This window comes from Astatotilapia calliptera, chromosome 4, assembly GCF_964374335.1.
Source record: "Astatotilapia calliptera chromosome 4, fAstCal68.1, whole genome shotgun sequence".
In the NCBI taxonomy this organism is placed as follows: Eukaryota; Metazoa; Chordata; class Actinopteri; order Cichliformes; family Cichlidae; genus Astatotilapia; species Astatotilapia calliptera.
In genome coordinates, this window is record NC_137425.1 from 33,551,424 (window position 1) to 33,572,385 (window position 20,962).

Sequence of the window (20,962 nt, forward strand, 5' to 3'; positions counted from 1 at the left end):
GGACACTTGCACAGCCATTCATCGCTACCCTAATTCATTAGTCCAAATGAGCATTTATGCAGAGCACACATTATTTTTACAGGCCCGCTTTATGTGTTTGTGTGGAGTTTTACAGCCCTCATAAAACACGTTCTCCAAGCCCCAGATAGATTTGGGAGCATTTATTTGCATAGTTCACCAAACCAAAATAAATCTTTAGTGCGTTCAGGCTGAAAGCCCATTGGTGTAAATAAAGAGCGAGATGCAAATCGTGTTGTCTTATAAACTGAATCATATTTTGTTGATGTTGTATTAAAACATGTGAGGGATTACATCAGCTGAATACTGGCTGCACACTATTTGAATCACTGTTGGTGTGAATCCTGACAGGAATGTTAGAACTCGGACGTCTTCAAGTGAGAATGTTTTTTAAGCTTCGTGCTCCTGGATGCACAGCATACCATCACAACCTTGCAGTGCTAGAAGAACGTTAAATATAACCGTATTGCCTTAGGCCAGAAGAGCTATCTGTAGTTGTTAACATTGTTTATTTACCTTTGCATACATGCATTCCTCTCTGCTCAGAACTTGCATCCTGACAGGATATGAATCAACCTATCAACTTTCATGCCACATTGTGGCATTTTGTTGAAATCCACATTTACTCCAACAGAGCCTGTGGTTACCCCAACACATTCTTCTGTGTAGGTCTGAAGAACTTCACAGAAGCAGAGTTTAGGCTCAGTAGTACAAAACAAGTCACTTGGAGTATTTGTGCATACAGTCCAACAGAAGCCATCAAAACTAGCTAGCTTTGTCCGTTAACCTGCATTAATGAGCTCCTTTTTCATTTTCATGGGGTTTTTGCAACAAGCTAGCTGACTTGTTTAGCAATCAAACTGAATACATGACCATTAGCATTCATTTGGTAGCATGATTGCCCATAACAACAATATTCTCTCTCATTTTCAGCTTTATTATGGTCTTCAATAAGACATCGTTCACTGTTAATGCTCAACGTCTTTTGTTTGGCACAGGTTTCCAAATCAGGAAAAAGTGTTTACTGGGGATCATTATGCTCATCTGTAGCTTTTTATTCTTAGACTCTACTAATGTAGTTTTGTGTGATTCACAGTTGAAAATAATCCTCAGTCGTGTTATAGTGGGTGTGTCAGTTCATCGTCTGTCTGAAACAAGCTGCTACAGTTGCTTTCTTCTGATTGGCTGCCTCTGGTCAGCAAAATATTTTAACAACAGGTCCGCTCTCTGTGACATCATACAGAGCCAAAGGTAGAAAACTGTCTGAAACCTGAGCTGCTGGCTGTGAGTATTTGTCCATGTTTAATGTGATCATCCACATTTGTAACAGCAAGTCAAGAAACGAGACAAAGTCTAAAAGGTGCCAAACAAGAGACTTGAAACTGCACAGGTGGCTGAGCTTGGGTTTATTACTGTAAACCAAACATCCTTCACGTTGCACACAGTCATTTGTATCACTATTAATATAAAATATTGATTAGCGTACCTTTAAGTGTCTTATAATTGCAGTTGATACTGTGATTGGGTGCATATTCCCAAAGCAATTTGCACAAATCTGTTGCCAGCTACCAAAATCAATTCTGATAATTGTACATGTGGGAGCCTTTTGGGGACATGGATGACGGTGTGTGCGCCTGGGGATGTCATTTCCCATCTTGCACAGGTTGCTTTGCCTGTTTTCCGGCGTTACGACTTTTCGCCGCATGAATTTGTCCACTGTGGGTCTGCTGCTGAGAATTTGTCACGAGGGGATTTGATGCAGCGGGGGAATGGCGATCAAATGTGAAGCCAAAAGTTCATAAGGTCACACTTTGAGCTTTCCCCAGTCCAAACACACAGGGGCGACGTTTGAGTGACAGGTCACCGTGATCTGCCCGGTGCTTGTCATGGATTTGGGTGTGAAATTTATGAGTTGGGGAGGATAGTTTGCGATGTTTGGCTCCTGGCAAAACGATGGCACTGCCTTGTGGTGGCTGTGGTGCGCTGTGTGTTTGCTTTTCCTCGTCTCCCCCGTAGTGCCGGGTTTGATGGTGTCTGCTCCCTGGCTGGTGCCCGCCGTACGCTGCCTTCACTCCCCCTCCTCGTACCCTCCTCTGCTCTCCTCTTCTGCTCTGCCAACAAGTCTCTCTTTCTTTCTCATTCCTTCTTTTATTCTCTCTGCTCACGTCTTTCTTGGCGAGGCAAAACGTTCCCACAGCTCTCACAATCCCCCCAGCCCCCACCTCACCCCCCTCCCTTTCTCTCTAACCCCCTCTTTCTCATCACTCGTTCCCTTTCTTCACCCCACTCCTCTTCTTCTTCTCTTTCATTCACTTTTTTGTCATTTTCTGTGCCCCCTTCTTCCCTCAGACTGCCTCTCTTCCCTCCCTTTTATTTTTGCCTTTTCTCCTTCTATTCCTCCTCCTCTGTTTCTCTCTCTCCTCCATTCCCTGGCACGAACTGGCATCACATGATGCCCATTCCCACTTGTGCCCAGACCCAGCCCCACTCACACACACAAACACCCACATGCATGTGCATATATCACAGGGTGGCTGATGTCTTTCATTCAGCCCTGTGAACCTCAGTGCTGTACGTTGTCTGCTTAGTTCTGTTTGTATGAAATTTAATATATACACACATCATCAGTGCAGTTTAAACAATTCTTCCTGTGCAAAAAGCCTGCATGGACATGGTGCATTTTTCACTATATGTTTATTGTCCGTGTCATCGCGCTGGCTTCGAGTATTATCAACATGTGATCAGAAACACACAAGAGGAGGAAATGCAGGGAAAAATAATAGTAGTTGTCAGTTTGTGGGTAGAGAGGTATGAAGCTAACATGCAGCACGTCCGCTATGAAAAAGACACAGTTGTGCTGTATTTTGGAGACACAGATATTTCATTTGGTGGTCGTAGTTTCGACTAAAGTCCAATATGCCCGAGAGCTTTCACCTCCTATCTTTCTAAAGCCACGGCAGCCCTGCTGAAATCTTTCCCACTGCTTTCTCTTCCCCTTGCAAGAGGCAGATTTCTTTAGCATGTGTTGCTGCCTTGTGGCCCCCACTGCCAACAAGTGACATCTGCTGGCCAAATGGAGGAATGACACCTCACCATATGCATTTTCAGTTTCGACGTGAACATTTGGATAGGTTCAGAAATTCAGAGACAGACTATTATTCAGACAGAGAGACTAACAGCCACAGATTAGAAAACTAGCCTCAAATCGCTCGATGGTTTTCTTTGCCCTTTTTACTCTTGCGTTTACCCCGACAACAAGCAGGGCTCTTTTTTGTTTTTGTGTTTCTCCCTCTGTGTCGCCTGGTCCTCCCTCCCTGCCCACCTCTCCCTGTACATCGCAGCTCATCAGCATAGGCACAGATAAAAGATAAAAGAAACAGGGCAGAGGGAGAGAGGAGGGGGTATCCGTGGGCAGCCAGCCAGCCCCCTCCATCCCTTCTACCCCCTGCCCTCTTCTCTCTCCCATGGTTGATTCCCTTTAGGCCCCTCTCACCCCTTCTCACCCCCCTCTCACCCCCTGGCTCCCCGGCTCTGTGTGGCGTTGGCAAAGAGAGGGCGCAGGCGGCACACAGACGGCCACGCAGATGGGCAACGGGCAAAGCAGGGCTGCCTCCCCACACCTGCTCCTTGCTGGCACAGGGCTCGGCCAGGCGGCCACGCAAGCACACACACGTACACACAAGCGCACACACACTAGTGCGCACACGTACAAACACAGATGTGCATCTTACACAGAATTATCTCTCTTAATTTATTGAACTTTCACACGTATAGAGAGAATCGCGGGGAGCGCGCACATGCAAACACTCCCACGAAGCGATGCACGCACTGCACACGCGTGTTTTAATAAAAGAACGTCGTCTGCCTCCCACACTCTGCTGCTCAGCCTGTCAGTCACAGATGTTTACACGCTTATCTCCAACTGTGCCTCAACACGTGCGCTCCAGAAATCTTTGCACGTATACAATATCATAAACATATATAAGACACAATCTCACACGCAAAAGCCAACAAGTGAGGTATTTATAGTGTCACACCCACACATTCACACTTCAGCACTAGCAGCACTGAAACACATTTCACAATTAATCACATCGCCCCATGCTGCGCTGTCACATGGAGTTACATGCCAGACATTCAGAGATGCACTATTGTCACTTACACACTGAATGTGGGCACTAAGATTGATTTTATGTAGACTTGGAAAAATGTTTTTAATGTATCAAAAAGATGGGAAGTCGTAAGCGCACTAGCCTGTAAGAGGTATTTTGTGCACCGCCACATTGCCAGAGGAATTGCCAGAGCTGGAAGCTGCTGGTTTAATAGGTAGGGTGTGGATATGGAAGCCAAATAAACTTCCCAGGAAGGCGCCAAAAATAGCTGAAAGGAAAACCCATCCTGAAACAGCAAACCCCTGTGTTATTCTTTCAATTTCTAGAAACTCTGGCTTGATTTGTAAACAGAAACGTGCTGCTCCATTGACAGTAAATGAGCTGTCATTACAGTCGTATAATGCAGGGTAGTTTCACAAGGATGGAGGCGGCTTTTCATTATAAATCTATAAATCGTTATAAATCAGTGACTGAGCACTTTCAGAATCTTTTTCCTTGATGCGTCAAATGTTGCATTTTTGTGACCTTTTTTTGTTTCTTGTGCTGTAAAGTCTGCCTTATTCCTATTTATTCTATTTATCCCCTTTGTATATTTTATTTATATTTGTCTCTGTATTTATATATGTGTGTGTGTGTGTATATATATATATATATATATATAACAATTCTGTAACTGTAACTTCGGTCGTTGCTGTGCTTTTTGGAAGTCGAATTTCCCAGAGGAACCCACCCGAGGGATTAATAAAGTTCTATCTTATCTTATCTTATCTCTTATCTTATAGCGTCAAGGTTTAACATGTTTCCTGTGTGCCAAACACTCCTTTAAAAAAAGACAAGGCAGTAAAAGCACAGCACTCGAGTGGAAAACTCCGAAGTGCCGAAACCTGCAGTTCCCCTCTGTCCACATGAGGGTGGCTTCCAAAGCAAGTCAGTCCCCACAGACTCCCGTGTTACGACGTCCAACTTCAGGTATGAAATCAACACGGTGCGGAAAACAGATTTCATGTTTAAAGTTCCTTTTGACCTCTAACACCTGTACAGAGGTAAATCACCAATGTTGACTTGGGTGTAAAGTTGTGGCTTCTGTGATTGATTGACGAGCGGCTGCAGATGCAGGCAGCTGTAGCCTGCAGGTGTTTTCGACATCTCACCTTTGCTAATTGAATTCACTGGTACAAGAAATTAGTACTCCAGAGTAAAAACAGTTTCTCCTTTTCCATTAGTCTGTCACTTAGCATCAGCGTGTTGAAGCTGTACAGCATTAGCTGATTCCTTAGCACTCTACTGTCTTGTTTAAATATGGTTGCTTCTGGCTCCACAACAACAGTCACATTAGCTACATCCACTTTTTTGACTCATAAATGGGCCACTTGTGCATTTTATCACTGCTTACAGGTCACATTGTCCTTAAACAGAAGATGTGGTAAAAGCACAGAGCTCAAGTTTATCTCTTTCATCAAGCAAACAACACATTTCTTTAGTAACTGGGACTTAATTGATACAACACTGGAGCACCGTAACCAGAGTTCATTCTATAAATGTAGAAACTTCCTTCTGCATGTAACATTTTAGAGATAAAGAGATTTCACATTGAGAGTCATTAAAAAGCGAAAGACTGGATTTGTTCAGGCTGTTCCAGATGTCCTAATAGCTCAGCAGGAAGAACCACAATGTTCTCACCGTCCCCTGTTATTATCCTGTTACACTAAACTGTACACTAATGAAACTAACTCCTGTTAATTATCCAGAGCGCTTTTTGGTAAAAGTGGCATCCTCTCACACACTCACGCTTTTTCTGAACCGAAAGGTGGCCACAGTGAGCTGAGGTCACTCACGGGACAGATGACACTGTACCAGCGCAGCCAGCGTCCAATAAGAAGCCCCCGTGGCTTAAAAACCAGGCTCAACATGAGCTTTTCTAGTGGAAGATTGAAACACAAGGGGGGGGTGGGAGCAGCGCCGGGGCGATCAGGAGGCAGTGACTAGTATTCAGAAACTGGAAAACGAATCGGCCTATGAAAACGGAGGGGAGGGGGGGAGATGTGGAGAGGATGAAGGAGGTGGTGGAGGAGGAGAGGAAGAAAAAAAAGGAGGTTGAAATGAAGTCCAATAAAAGAGCCGAGTGAACATCTGTGTGGGATAGCCGTGGGGATTAGGAGGGTTTGGAACATTTTAAGCGCATTAAAGATTAAAAAAAAAGGTCAGAATGTTTAGCAACACACCGATAAACCTCTTAAGCGAAACCCAATTGGGGAGGCAGTTCGGTTTCTTTATCCAGAGGCTGGTGGATGGGGAGTGCGGGTGGAGAGAGGGGTTGAGGCTGCGCAGCTACGCTTGTATATGTATATGTCAGTCAGTGCAGTCGTGCTTTCTGCTTTACTTCAGTCTTCCATTTGCAGGCAGCCGTACCTTTGTGCAGTCTCCGTTGTATTTAGTGTTTCTTTGTGTATATCTGTGTTTTATCCGTTGCGGTCCAGTCAAGGCCTCGCTGAGAGCAGATCCTTTGCTGAACTCTGGAGGGAATGACGGGGTTTGTATGTACCAGCAGGCCTGAACTCTGAAGAGTGAAAGAGAGAGACATCCAGAAAAAAAGGAGGCAGAGGAAGCTGAGGTGGAGCGAGGGGGGTTACAGTGTGAGAGTGAAAGGCAGCGGCGAGACGGAGATCAAGGAGGGAGAACAGTGGTAGACTTGTCCACAGACTTCTGCAGTAGTCAGAGGAAGAGGCCCCTATCATTTGACTGTGAACTGAACCATGTCAGGGGAACTATCCTTAAATGACACGCAGAGGGTGGAGACAGAGGAAGTCAAAGGATCTCAGGCTGCAGCTACATCCACAGATTCGACTGTGGATTAGAATTTCTCACTTTTACTCTCAAAATTCGTTCCAGCTTCATTTAAATGAAACACTTTAAAGATTTAAATCTGTATTTTTAAGGTATTTAAAGGGAAGCAGCGTAGTATTGAATTTTCATTACCAGCATGGTGGACTTTCAAGGCTGGAGCTCCGCCTCCTCAGTTTTCCACAATGCAGCTTCATAGCATCGCTTTGTTAAACCCTCTTTGCGCACCTGTACTCGTGCTTTTCTGTGTTTCTTTAATTGCATTTGCAACGAATTATTGTCGGTTTAACGTGAACGTGTGAAGACAGACGTGCTTTGTTAGGTATGATCGCTAAGCTAACGGCTTTTTATGATCAGTCTCTGCTAAGAAGTAGCATGTAGAGTTATTCTCGGTACATCTGTAGCTGTGTTTTTGTGTTAATCTGGTTATTTCTTTCTACAGATTTGGTATTTTAGTGCAGGCAGTCACAAAGACAGCTGAGTGAAGGCCCCGAAAAGCATCTGATTCTCATAAACAGGATGATAATACTGACTATTACAATAACTTGCTTATGGAAATATTTGCAATCGCCTTCGAGTTTAACATCCAAAGGACGTTATATTTTATCTCTAGTGCTGGACTGGTGATGGTAGCTTTATAGTCTCTCATCAGTCTGCAAAATCCCCCTCACTTAGTGCACATTAGATTACAGAGGGCCTGTTTGCTCACGTGTGCTTGTGATGCACAAACAAACACTCTAAGCCGTTCTGTAAATTAGCAAAAAGTGTGCAGCGTGCGCTCGTATATGAATATGCACGTCGTAAATGAGTCCATTAGCGCTGGCAGTGGCTGCCTGCGCACTAAGAGGGGAGCACGTCTATGTGATTTTACATTCAAGTGTCACTTAATGATTCCAGATTGCGTAATTGTGTATCCGTGCGTGGTGTCGTTTTGTTTTTACGTGTATGATGAATGGAGCGATTGTGCAAGTGTGGTTTCTGAGTGTGTGTACATTAGCCTGGGTGTGAGTTCGTCTGCGTCTGCAGTGTGACAAATGTATAGCCAGTGTTAACTTTTACATAGACTCTACTGGAGTACATTAGCAATAATTGTACTGTATGTTGAGCAGGAAACAAAGTGAAATGTGTGTGTGCATGTTGGTGATTAGAGCGATAGCATGGTGTATTAGATGGCCTGTGTGTGTGTGTGTTATCTCTAGCGGGGTGTGTGCAGGGGGCCTTGGGGCGACTGTGTGCAGGAGATAAGGGTGATTCATCTGTGTTTGAATGTTGTGTTTTTGTGTGTGTGTGAGCATGTTTGTGCTTTGGAGGCATGTGCATCCATGTTTGGAGTGTGCACATCCGAGCACTTGAACCAACACGTTAATAAAAGCGGTCACATGTGCTCCTCTGCGTGTTATAGGTGTGGGCACACACAAATGTTGCAGTGGGGATGGGAGGCCTGCTGGCAGTGATTTCTCCCTGCACGGTGGTCTTATATGACTGTATAATAATACACAACTGCTATTGTTTACCAGGAGCGTAGAGCGTCTTCTTTCTTTAAGGGCATCACACCCCCTCCTTACTGTACTCCTGTAGAGGCACCTTTGGGCACCTATTGTGCACCCACACAATGTATGTAAATATAGATGCATGCTTGTCACCGTGCCACGGATTACACTCCATCCATACACGTGCACATTTAAGAATGAAAGCACATAAAACATACAAGCACATACATATTGTGAAGTGCGTTCGTGCGTTAAATTAATATCAGACAAAGACATTTTTGCTTTATTGAACTAAGCAGAGCATGGGAATGACACATAATTATGCAAATACACAAACGGGAAATTAGGCAAGAATCAAATTGAACCAAAACTTAGTGAGACATGAACGTTTTTTTCCATAACGTCTTACAGAGTGGGATTGTTTTTTATAGCTGCTTTACACAACAATCAAGAATGCCACTAGATCCAGGATATTAACCTGCTAGTATCTCTGTGTGTACCGTAAACATAAGAAATGTTAGCAAACCTGGCATAAAATATATATTCATACATTATTTTTAGATCTTTATTTCCCGCGTTATGTAACTGGAGGCCGAAACGCTGCTAAAATCCTCTGGCTGACTAAAATATTACACTTTTAAAAAGTTTATTTTGGCTGTATCTACTTAGCTGTTAGATAATATTAGCCATGTGCTAAAAGCTGCTGTATGTTATCCAAATCCTCCTGAATGATCCACATTCCAGTGTAACACTGACTTTGGCTTATAGAAATATAGTAGCACAAACCTCATATTTGATTTATTAGTGACAGCGCGAATGCTACATCTGTCAGTGTTTTCCTGTAGTTCATCTTGCTCACATCTCCTAAAGTGCTCATTTCTTTTGTTCAGAAGTTAATTAAACACTAAACACATTTTTTGTCTTATCCATACTTTGTTTACTGTGGCCCGAAACAGTTAATGACTTAGCAAAGTTGTAGCCTTCAAGCAAACTCCAGTAGTGCAAAAGTGCGTTACAATAAACCAGCTGAGGACGTCCGGCCTGCTTAGGTATACTACGGTAGGCACTCTACATGTCTGTGTTTATTATGTCACAGAATGCAAAGCATGCCTGACTATGGGATGGCATTTAGCTCAAACTTGCAGCGCACAGCTGGTCGTTGGGTCAGATTAATTTGATTATTAAAAGCTCTGAGGTTTGCACCTCCTCCAAAGGGCGTTTGCTTTGGTCCGAATCAGAGTACGATGACTACGTTCATGTTGGCAGAAACAACCTGCACCAAGGGAGGAAAAAAACAGGGGTCAGCTCAAATGGGCTAAACAGTGAAGTTGTGAAAACATCCTTGGTTATGGGTTCCTTAGTCTGTTGGTAGGGCGTCCAACCACACATGTGCTATCAGTCACTTTGCAGCTTTTTGCTAGCAGAGAGAATTGACAGTTATTTTTCTCTCCGATGTGGGCACGTGGTCTTAAAGGAGTCTGTCAAACAACATTTTTCTTCATTTTCCAACTTTCAGCCTTGAATACAATTCCTTTTATTATAATTCTTTTATTCATGTAGCGCCAATTCACAAAAAACAGTCAGTTCAAGGTGCACAAACATGGTACAATGTTAGAAAGAAACCCTAATAATCACATGACCCCCTATGAGCAAGCACTTGGTGACAGTGGGAAGGAAAAACTCCCTTTTGACAGGAAGAAACCTCCTGGTGCAAATGAAGCACAGTGATAGGATAACCTTGGTTCATTTGCTAACTGTTGTTAAACATTGCACAAGTTTTAAGGATAGAAAGCCACCCTTCATTTGCTGGAAACCCTCAAAATCAGTTTAAAGTTTCAGAACTTGTATTGTAGTTGCAATCACTTCATTTACATTTGAAATTCGGTGTATATGTCGCTGTGATTTAACAAGAGAAACAGGAAAGTTCTCAAAGCCGAGCCTGGAGAGTTAAACAGAAGAACTCCTGATACAGTAAAGCAGGCGTGTGACAGAGTGGCTGTGCGGCCACCGCTCTGCGTTGTGCCAAGAGATACTTAAACAAAACAACACATTGAGCGCATGCCAGGAAGCTATATTATTATCTTCATTCGAACTAATTGCCAGGCCAAACAGCGACACATATGCACACACAGGCTTCAACAACCACTCATCATTAGGGACTGTGGTGTGCCATCCACGTTGTCATGACAACAAGGCAGTGAATTTTGGCTTGGATGCTGTCACACAGGGCAAGAGATTTTTCTGAGGCACGCGGGTTTCAGAGGTTTTGACTGTTTGCTGAGGGTTTGTCGGGATGAGCGCTGCAGCGATGAGAAAGGCCTCAGGCTTCCTCCAAACATCGCCTCGTTTACCTTGGAGGACTCTCTTTGTGTTGCCCTTTGCACACTTCCTGTCGCTTTACGAGTGCGTCTGATATTTGTGATCAGCTGTCGAACTCTAACGGCCTATTAGCGTAGGCGACAGGATACTCACAGGATTGTAAACAAGCGTCCCTTTACTCCATCAGCGTCGCACGTCCTCCGTAGGTCTTTTTATCTTTAAGACCACTGGGGCTGTGTTTGAGAGTGAGTGTGCTTTGCAAGCATGTGTGTCTATTTCTGTGTGTGTGTGGGTGTGCCGTCAGCTAGCAGGAATGCATGGGTACCGCCAAAGCTAAGATGGCTGCCAAGCGCTAAGATGGCTGCCAGGATTCCACAGAGCGACAGCGCGCAAGAGAGAAAGAGACAAAACCAATGTGAGAGGAACTGAGGGAGAAAGACCTGAAGATGGACTCTTGTGCAGAATGAAGGACGAGTGTTGCGAGAAGGAAAGAAAAGAAGCTCTTCCTCGTGTTTCCCTCTTCCCAGAGCGATGAGGTGCTTTGGGTTTCTTTTTGTTTTCCTGCTTTTGGCACGCGACCGACAGGGTGAATAGTGCACCAGTTTGCTGGCACGTAACGCAACACTGCCACCCAAGATTAGGACACTGATTTGGGTTTAGAAGATGTTGAGATTGGGGGGCCTAGTAGTGGCTGCAAGGGGGCCACGTTTTGGATTGGGAGTCTTGGCCCAAGACGCCCTTAAAGGCTAAGTGCTTTGGAGTAATTGGCCTGAATGGTATATATGATACAACCATAAAACTCCACAAGGGTGCATTACACATCCGAAGAAGAATGGCAGCCAGCGAGCCAAAGAAAAGCAGCTGAAGCAGACGACTCTCTGAGCGCCTTCGTGTCCCTATAGATGGAAGCAATGCAGGAGATGCAATCCAGACAAAGTGCACATTTGACTAGTCAGCGTGGGCTGTTGAGGTGACACATCTGTCACTTTACCTAACTTTTATACCTAGTGTTTGTAGCTGTGTGCACATGCAAACATTCAAGCGCCGAAAAGTTAGGTACACAAAGAGAGAAAAGATTTTTTAAGGTGATTCAACTCCAAATGATGCATTTCTAAAAGTTCTTGGGACCATTAGCTCTCTGCCCAACATGAATGGTGAGTTTGAGTAATTGCAAGAAACAAAGATACAAAAACAGTTGAGTTATACACAGCAGTACCCAGAATACAGGAACGCACACGTTCAAAACCACGACTCAGAAGCAGAGGTTTGTTTCTTAGGAACACTTGAGCCAGTTTACACTGTATTCAGATTCTATATTTTAGAAGGTCTTTCAAAAAAATGGCAAAGACGGTGCATCAATACCCAGAAATTACACGTACGCTGAGTTAATTGTTGGCATTAAAAATGTTTTGGGGGATTTGTAGCACTTTACCAAACATACACTAAGGCTGTGAGTACGATAATGACCAGATAAGAATCTACTAACGGTACTCTGAGCCTCGACCGAGTGCAAATATCTGCCTTTTTAATCTCAACACGTCTGTCCGTTGTCAGTGAAAAGAGTTTACCATATAGTTTCTCAGGAGACTCCTCTGTTCTTTACCTGCCCCCTCACCTTGGTCAGTGTCCAGACATCTGTCCACCTGACTCACCATCTTTCTTTCTTTTTCTCTCTCTCTGCAGAACAATCAGGACAATCAGACAACTCAAACCAGCAAGGAGACACAGATGTGAAGCCCCCACCAAACGGTAGGTTTACAAGTGCACGTTCCATTAATCTCACTCTACATGTGCAATTATTAAAAAACATACCTGTGCCTGCACGCAGTCACACCTATACAGTCATGCATGCACATGTATGTGCATTAGCCCTACACGCGGGCCTCTGTGCCTGTGCAAGTGCGTCCCAGCAGAGTTGGATCTAAGTTTATTATGGTAAGGCGAGCTGATGGTGCTGTAGCGTGGGGGCTGTGCTGGGTTTGTGGCAGGCCGCTCATAAATCACACTGACGTTCTTGGAAGATGGGAACCACATGGCCGCTGCCGAAGCTGAGCGCTGACCTCATGCGCTCTCCCCGCTGTGGTTAACCCCGGGCAGGGATGGAGTGAAGGAGCGAGAGGAGAAGAAATAAGGAGGGCTGAAAAGAACTGAATGAAAGAATGAGAGGCGAAGGGAGAAGGCGTGGGGGGGAGTGATGGACAGACAGAGGGAAGGGGGAGAGAAGGGTGTGGATTTAAAATGGATTCGGCCCCGGAGCCATAAAGCGATCCGCTTTACACACAGCGTAATACGACATGGACAACATAGTGTCGCATACTTAAACTTTACTTGGGGAACAGAAGTTCAGAATGCAGCACATTTAATTTGTTTGTACCACTTTCACCTGTGACGGTGTGTTTCGTGTGTAGACATTTCACTTACCTCGCTGTTTACATTCAGTTTAAATAAAATAAGAATCAAAGATCAGGTGAGTTCACTAAGCTTCATAAAAGCCTTTTTTAAAGACTTTTATGAAGCTCCTTATGTGAAAACAAGGTTCTTACCTGTTGTCAGCTGATACCAGAACATTATCAGTCATCAGGTTTCTAGACACCTGACAAATATCAGTCCAGTTTATTATGTTAGCTGCAAATTTATCTGCACGTTCTGCTGTCTGGCTCGTTGCTAGCTTAAAGTGATTTTGCATCTTACAGTATTTTGTTTCTTTTGTTTGTTTTTCTCTTTTTAGGCCTTTGTGCTCAAAATCAAGAGTTGATGGCTAAAATGTTAGATTTAAGATTTAGGCCAAGGGTCAGCATATTGGTCAATCATCAGGCAGCAAGCGTCGAGGGTTTGTTGTAGCTCATTTGAAGTCGAGTATTGTTCATACGTGTTATTGTCGATAAAAGCGACACGGTGCTGGAAACTAACACAGCTGACAAGCAGTCAGATGATCGTAACGTTGAAACTAAGAACTGTTAAGAAAATGTTCCACTGACAAAACCCATCACAGGCTACAGCGCAGTGTAGTCGACTGAGAAGAAATGATGACTGTAGTTGTGAAACTTCAACACAAGTTATAATCAAGGTTTTGGTTACAGTCTCAACAGACTGAAAGGACAGATGTGCGAGGACGTGTGTATATCAGTGTTCCAGTACCTCTTATTAAACATGTGCACTTTATTATGCGTGCGCATGATATATACATGAAGATCGCAATGCGCAGCGCATCATCCATTACATAGCTGTCTGTGTGGAGATTACAGCCGCTTGTTGGATCTGATTGGTTGTGTATGTTGGACTGTCAACAGTCAAGAAAGTGAACACGTCCAAACCAAAGGCCTGTTGTACCTTATAGAAAACACATGGGCCCAGTGGATGACACCAGCAGTATGTCAGGCCTTTCCACACGTGTTTTTCAGCCTCTTTCTGTGTGTGTGTGTGTGTGTGTGTGTGTGTGTGTGTGTGTGTGTGTGTGTGTGTGTGTGTGTGTGTGTGTGTGTGTGTGTGTGTGCATTCAGAGTGTAACTCACAAATGTCTCTTTCTCCCTTTAACCAGGCAACTTGAGTTTCCAGGACTGCTTTGTTACTTCGGGTGTGTGGAACGTAGCCGAGCTGGTCCGTGTGTCGCAGAGTGAGTCAACCACTGTCACCTCTCATTCTTAGTATATAGTTACTTATGTTATTATAAGTATATTACTCTATAACCTATTATAACTAGTAGTTTTGAGTAGCTGGATTGATTTGCATAATTATATCACTCGTACATTAACCTGCTAAGATCTGAACGTGCATTTTGAATTCCTCTTTGCTATCTGGCTCGATGGTGTTTGATAGAACGCTAAAAGTCACATTTGAGTAATGATGTGCAAAACTGAACACAGCAGCATTTTCCTGAGTACACAAACAAAATGAGAAACAACAAATGTTGAAAGAGCAAAATTTAGTATTGCGGTCTAGACCAGCCGCCCCCAGCCCCCGGGCCACGCACCAGGACCAGTCCGTGGGTCGTTTGGTGCCGGGCCCGAGAGTTGAGGCTCGAGTGTGAAATTTATGGTCTTCAGGGTTTTATCATTATTTTGTTATCATGTTTATCATTAAGTCAGTGTCCTGTGTGTCATGAATAAATCTTTTTTTTGTGGTAGCTCTACTGGTTTTATTTTGTTGTATTTATCTGCGACACCTTAAAGGTCAGACATAAAGCGGTCTGTGGTTGGGGAAACGTAAAGGTTGGGGACCGCTGGTCCAGACAACCCAAAATGTGATGTTCCCATATGTGGACACCAGGTCCTACGAGGTTGAATAGAAGTTTAGCAAAGTCCTGTAAACATAATCGTGTCAGTGTCTCCAAAAATGGACTAGTAAGGCTATAGAGACTTTGAAATGAGTACATTTGTAGTGCTACTGAAACGTCAGAGTTATCAGGAATCATCTTCTGCGAAGCTTAAACAAAGAACTGTTTCTGCAGTCGACGGCTCTCTCACACTTTCAGCTTTTAATTCTAGTTTTTTTCTATGATGTGTCTCTTTTCTCTCGTTTCCTCTGTGTGCATCCCCTCAGCCCCTGTGGCTACAGCGACAGGCCCCAACTTCTCTCTGGCTGACCTGGACAGCCCCGGCTATTACAACATCAACCAGGTGACCCTGGGGCGGCGCTCGATCACCTCCACCCCCTCCACCAGGTACACACGAAGCACTCGAAACGCTCCTTCTAAATCTAATTCTGCCACTTGCTATTCTTCATTCTCCAACCTCTGTACTGTGTTTCCTAATGCTTAGCCTGCTCTGCTTTTTGATCGTGATCTTTCTCTCTCCTTCCTCGTCACTAACCCTCCTCGTCCCCACTCATATTTCCCACCGATCTGTCTGTCACCCGTTCCTTGTTTGTGTCTGTTTCCCTCTCCTCTGCCGTCCTCTCCCGCTCATCTTACGCTGCAGGACTGAAATGGAGCTTTATGCAAGTCTCCCACGGAGGTAGTTACACTCATTACAGAATATCTCCCTTGATACTAATGTAGCACAGACCCCTGCATCACACAAAAGCCACACGCATGCTGTCCCACGTATACGCACACGCTGTACGTTCACAGCCCCTTTTATTTTATTGGTCACAGATGTATGTGTTTGTAGGAATGTGCAAACACACACAAAAATAGGCTCCGACATCACCAGGCACACTTTCTGCTTGCAGTTTCTAGCGCGCGGCTGCTTTGAGCCGGCGTGGACACAGCATGTTGTTAAAATTCTGGCCTCGTGTTTGTTTGTCTCCAATTATGCTGCTTTGTCCCTTAAGACTGTAACATAATATGAAAACAAAATGTAGATAACTGAAGAGAAAAGGTGACTTTGTTTCATTTCCCTTGATTTAAGATGATATGACATTTATCAGTGTCCCCTGTACTAATTAGTTGTGCCTATTTATTTTAGTGGGAAACCCTGGCCTGCTTCAGATTGCTCTCATAATGAATCCCTTTTACTAATCTTTCTCCTTCCTCTCCCAGCTCCAACAAGCGCAAGTCCATTGACGACAGTGAGATGGAGAGCCCAGTGGATGATGTCTTCTACTCGGGCCGTTCCCCAGCGGCTGGCAGCAGCTCTCAGTCCAGCGGCTGGCCTAATGATGTGGATGCAGGTAGTCCCGCTGCAACTGCTGCATCAGATTTTGCACGCAATCCAGAAACTGTGCTGAGGTCCACATCAATTCAGAGGCAAACTTTAAACACTGGCTTCACCTTGAATCGTAAAGCCTTAAAAAAACAATTTGACATTTGGGGAAATACGTTTAGCTTCTGTAGTTTGATACTATTGTAATGTCTGTAGAGTAAACAAGAAGCAAGCACCAGCTGGTCAGCTTAGCGTAACTTTAAAAGAGGGAAACAAGCAGTCTGGTTTCAGCAAAAGGTCTCATTGCTAGCTGAGGTCATCAAAATGAGCATTATTATCTGATGTTATCTAGGCCTTGGTGCAGCGCCCAGTTCGTTCACATTATGAGGCAAGCCGCCTTTCTCCTGATTTATAAACAGAAGGTTTGGGCACTGACTTCGTTATTTGAGACAGCCATGTTTAATATGATCGTCTCCTCCTGTAACAGTGCATATGTGACAAAGCCCAAACTAGCCCCTCCACTTCCTGCTGTGTTTTGCTCATACTTACTGTGCAGCTATTAGAATGGTAACGCTCTAAATAACTCTCAGCAACGAGGCAAAAAGATGTATTTCCCACAAATGTCCCACAAATATTAAATTCCTGACTTGACATGGACCAGAAGCTAAAGCTAATTATGTTTCACCATCATACCCGCTTGCATCTATTTTGACTCTTCAATACTCGCCCCCCCCTCATCATCCCCACTTGCACCATCTTTCATTTTCAACTTCTAATCCTCTTATATGCCATACCTAAATGGACCCCCCACCAAAGCATCATTTCTCACATACAGCAGGGACTTAAAGAGCCAGTAAAAAACACATTTTCTCAGTTACTCTAAACAGTTTGTAGAGATTCGGGGGAATTTGCAGAAATTTCAAGGTCTTTTATTTCCATCGCTGGAAATTCTGCCATCATCTAATGCTTAATGCATTTGAAAATTGTGTTTGGAAATAGGAAAAATGTCTTTCCAGTACCAGTTCTTCAAAACAAACAAGGTTTATGTACATCACACCACTGTTGTGATGGGATACAGAAAGAAAGCTGATCCTGAAGCTATTGGATAAAAGACAGAAAAAAACTTTTTGTTCTGGCTGAACTGCCCCTTCAATCAGACCACAAACTGAGGATAGCCTGCTGTCTAGTGTTTGTTGTCTGACTGTGAGAATAGCTGCAGAGATGGACACATTTAGTTTTTACAGCATTAGAGCTAACATCTATTAAGCTCACCTCCAGGACTGAGTGCACGTGTGTGCGAGTGTCATGCATTAGACTGCGAAACACAAACATCATCTGCTAAATGTTTAGCAACTTTGTTTTATCAAGTGGGTGTAACCGAGTCCTTTACAAATCTAACTTAAAGTAAACCCACTGTAATGACTGTAATGTTGCATGTGGTGTTCCTAAGGAGTACTTTGAGATTTTGGGAAATACAGCAATTTACATTATTGCACAGCAAAGAGGAAGCTGTGCTAGCAGCCAGTTAGCTAATGCAGTGCAGAGACTAATTGGTCATGTGACTGATGGGCTACTGTCACGTGACACCATTGTGTTTCTTGCTTCAGTTTATCTCGAGGTTATTAAATGAGAATAAGTGTTTGTTCTTTGTTTTGTGATAGGCTAACTGGCTTGTAAAGGGCCATGAGGGCAAATTGCTCTTCTCTCTGTTTTTGTTTCTTTATATTCATTTGTGAATCTCAGAGCTGTTGGTTGACTAGAGCCGAGCTAGCTGTTCTTTTATCTATTTATTTTTTACTGAGACAACATTAAGCTAACCAGGAGCTGGCTGCTTCAATGCTGACTTATAATACAGACATCAGAAGGCCACCAGTTTTATCATCCATCAGTATTTTGCTTATTTCCCAAAATGTTGAATTTCTCATTTTTGAGTATTCTCCAGATACCTAAAAGTTATACCAAAATCCTGAGCGGCACTACTCCAACCACCCATTCACATGCTGAAGTCATAGCCACTCACTCTTTGGGTAACCGCACTGTTAACCATCATGATGGTGATCACGTCAAATGTATTTTCAATAGACTTAACATATATCTCTTGGGTGTCGTATTTGGCTTTGGGGATTTTGTTAAATTGCTAAATTTTCATGTATTCTCCGTCCCTCCCACTCACATGCTGCCATTTTAATACTGCCAACAGTAATGATGTAACTATTTTATAGACACTTGCTGCACTCTATAACATTAAAATCCCCTATTGCCTATTATTTAACCAGCCCTGTTTCTCTCTCTCTCATTCTTTCCATCTCTTTCGATGTCTCTTTTTCTCTCCTCCCCTCTTCCATTGTTAACTCTTCCCTTCTCCCCTGTTTGGCCTTTCAGTGCAGCACCATTTGGCCAGTGTGCAGGAGAGGAAGATTAAGCATGAGAGCGATGGAGTGCAGTTTCCTTACCATGGTTAGAACAACATTAAACATTATACTGTGTTCATGTATACATGCTCTACCTCCGCTCACACCACCCTCAGCTTGTGTACATCTCTTTCTGTCCTTTCTTCAAATCTGTGAGCTCTCAGAGCGAATCTGGGTTATTTTTCATTTGTCCCTCTCTTCTCTTCTCTTCATCCCTCTGTTTGTGTCCTGTTCTCTGGCTATGCTGCTGCTGGGTGGGGTTGTGTTTCTACCAGATGTCTGCTGTTGTCCATTGTGGGTTCACCAAAGCCTTTTGGTAGCCCAGTAGCTCCATAACATCTTCCGCCTGTCTGCATTAAAGATGTAAATCTGTGAAAGAAATGTGATGTCTAGGAGGATAAAGACGTCTCTGTGGCATTGAGAACATGTCTGAATGCTCTTATACTGATGTAAACCCTAGTCTACATATGCAATTAGGTGCATTATCATATCTGAAAAACCACAGACTGCAAACCGAGTTTGCGAGGTGGTATGAGTTTGTCAGCGGCGTTCAGCTGAGTGCCTTGGGTGTTGTAATTTTGTTGTTGAGCCCGGAGAGAGAAAGCAAGCACTGAAAGACACAAAGAAGGAGGAGCGGGGTGTGTGAATGGGGGTTTGCTGCTTCGTCCTGCCGGTTGTTTAGACAGAGCTGTTGAGTGGCGTCCCACCTGCTGTAGGCCTGACTCAACCATCTCTGAAAGACAGCGCAGGAAAAACAACATACGACCCAAACAAACAAGACTAAAGGCACTCAGGTGTGTCATCAATGCACAAGGCGCCTTCTGTCTGCGAGACATGCTTACTCACTAACGCGCACATTTACAAATGACATGCAGACACATGCGTACGCGCACAGAAAACTAAATTTAAGCGCCTTCTCTGATTTACATTCACACACACATAAGCACGCTCCCCAATCTGGAGAGGAGCAGCGTTCCGGTCCAGATGGCGCCTCCATGTGTCTACAGCGAAGGGAGCTACTGGGTTACAGCAGACATCTGTTCTGGTGATGGTGGTGGTGGTGTTGGGAGTGAGAGATGTGGAGAGGAGAAGAGGGGCGGAGGACAGGGGGAGGGGGGTGGGGGGAAGGAAAGGGGAGAGTCTCCGCCTCTGCGTGCTCAGAAGGTGATTCTCTACCTGAATGAAAAGCTCTGAGGCATAGCAGGTGATCATGTAATTCATCATTAAGTCCGCTGTCTCCCGCTCAGCTCTGCTCCGCTCTCTCCTTCTGCCTGCTTGCTGCTGCTGCTCAGTGGTGGGAAAGCCCACTATCAGCCTTTCAGTAAGGGAAGGAGGGGGTGGGTTTCCCGTGTATTTGTGATTTTGACAGAGATTACAAGCTAATTATCTGGGCATTAAATCGTCATGTGTGTGGCTGTCTTGCGGAGGTGTCCTTGCGCTGAATCTTAGTGTTTACGAGCGCTAATGTTGCGCGTGGCAGCGAGTATAATGAGGTGCTTTGCTCTGCTGATGTACACTGTTGTTCCTCGCTTACCTGAACGAGGAGTGCACGAGATCTGTCGTCTCTCTGTTGTGCGCGCGCACATGCTAGTGGACCAGTTCTGTGACAGTTAGGGGGTTTGTGTGGTCGCCAGCTTGTTAGCATGGCAAGACTACAGGGTCATGGGAGCAATTGGCTGCCAGTCTGTTAGCGCAGCGTGCCAGGAGCAGGACACAGAAATAACGTAGAACAAACAACTGTGTATGTGTGCGTGCGTGCATATGTGCAGACACACACGCGCTCTCTCACGCACAGATTAAGAGAGAGATCAGAGTAACTTCTGTTAGCTTTATCAGACAAAGCTTTCATTGGGCATCTGGGCCTCATTTGCTGCTCCTCACTGAGAAGCCGCATAGATAGATATTTCAGCAAGATAGCGACTAATTAGGGAATATCACAGAGACTAAAAACAATATGTATAATTTAAGGCTGTTTGTGCATAATAAGCTGGTTATAATTAAAGTTGGGATGTGGCAGCACAGAGTCTTGCCTATACGTCCAACAGAGGAACTGCAGCCAAACAGGCTTTGCTGCAGGGAAGCATTGAATACACAGCATGTTTACATTCAGTCTCTGTGGCTTTAACACCATTTAAATTATGTCTTTTCATGTGTGTGTGTGTGTGTGTGTGTGTGTGTGGGGGGAGAAA

General features: G+C 44.2%; 1 protein-coding gene across 27 annotated transcripts in view; it reads left to right on the forward strand.

Annotated features, from left to right (window-relative positions):
• Window positions 1-20,962, forward strand: part of nfixb (nuclear factor I/Xb) — a 130,892-nt gene that overhangs the window by 92,172 nt on the left and 17,758 nt on the right. For 13 of the 27 annotated variants that reach the window (XM_026166113.2, XM_080301053.1, XM_080301057.1 and 10 more), the window contains 6 exons: window positions 12,464-12,529; window positions 14,319-14,393; window positions 15,320-15,440; window positions 15,697-15,732; window positions 16,260-16,390; window positions 18,745-18,819. In XM_026166113.2, coding sequence (XP_026021898.1) covers window positions 12,464-12,529; window positions 14,319-14,393; window positions 15,320-15,440; window positions 15,697-15,732; window positions 16,260-16,390; window positions 18,745-18,819 — 504 coding nt within the window. The remainder of the gene's footprint in view (window positions 1-12,463; window positions 12,530-14,318; window positions 14,394-15,319; window positions 15,441-15,696; window positions 15,733-16,259; window positions 16,391-18,744; window positions 18,820-20,962) is intronic. The other 14 variants (XM_026166116.2, XM_026166125.2, XM_080301059.1 and 11 more) reach the window with 3 other exon arrangements.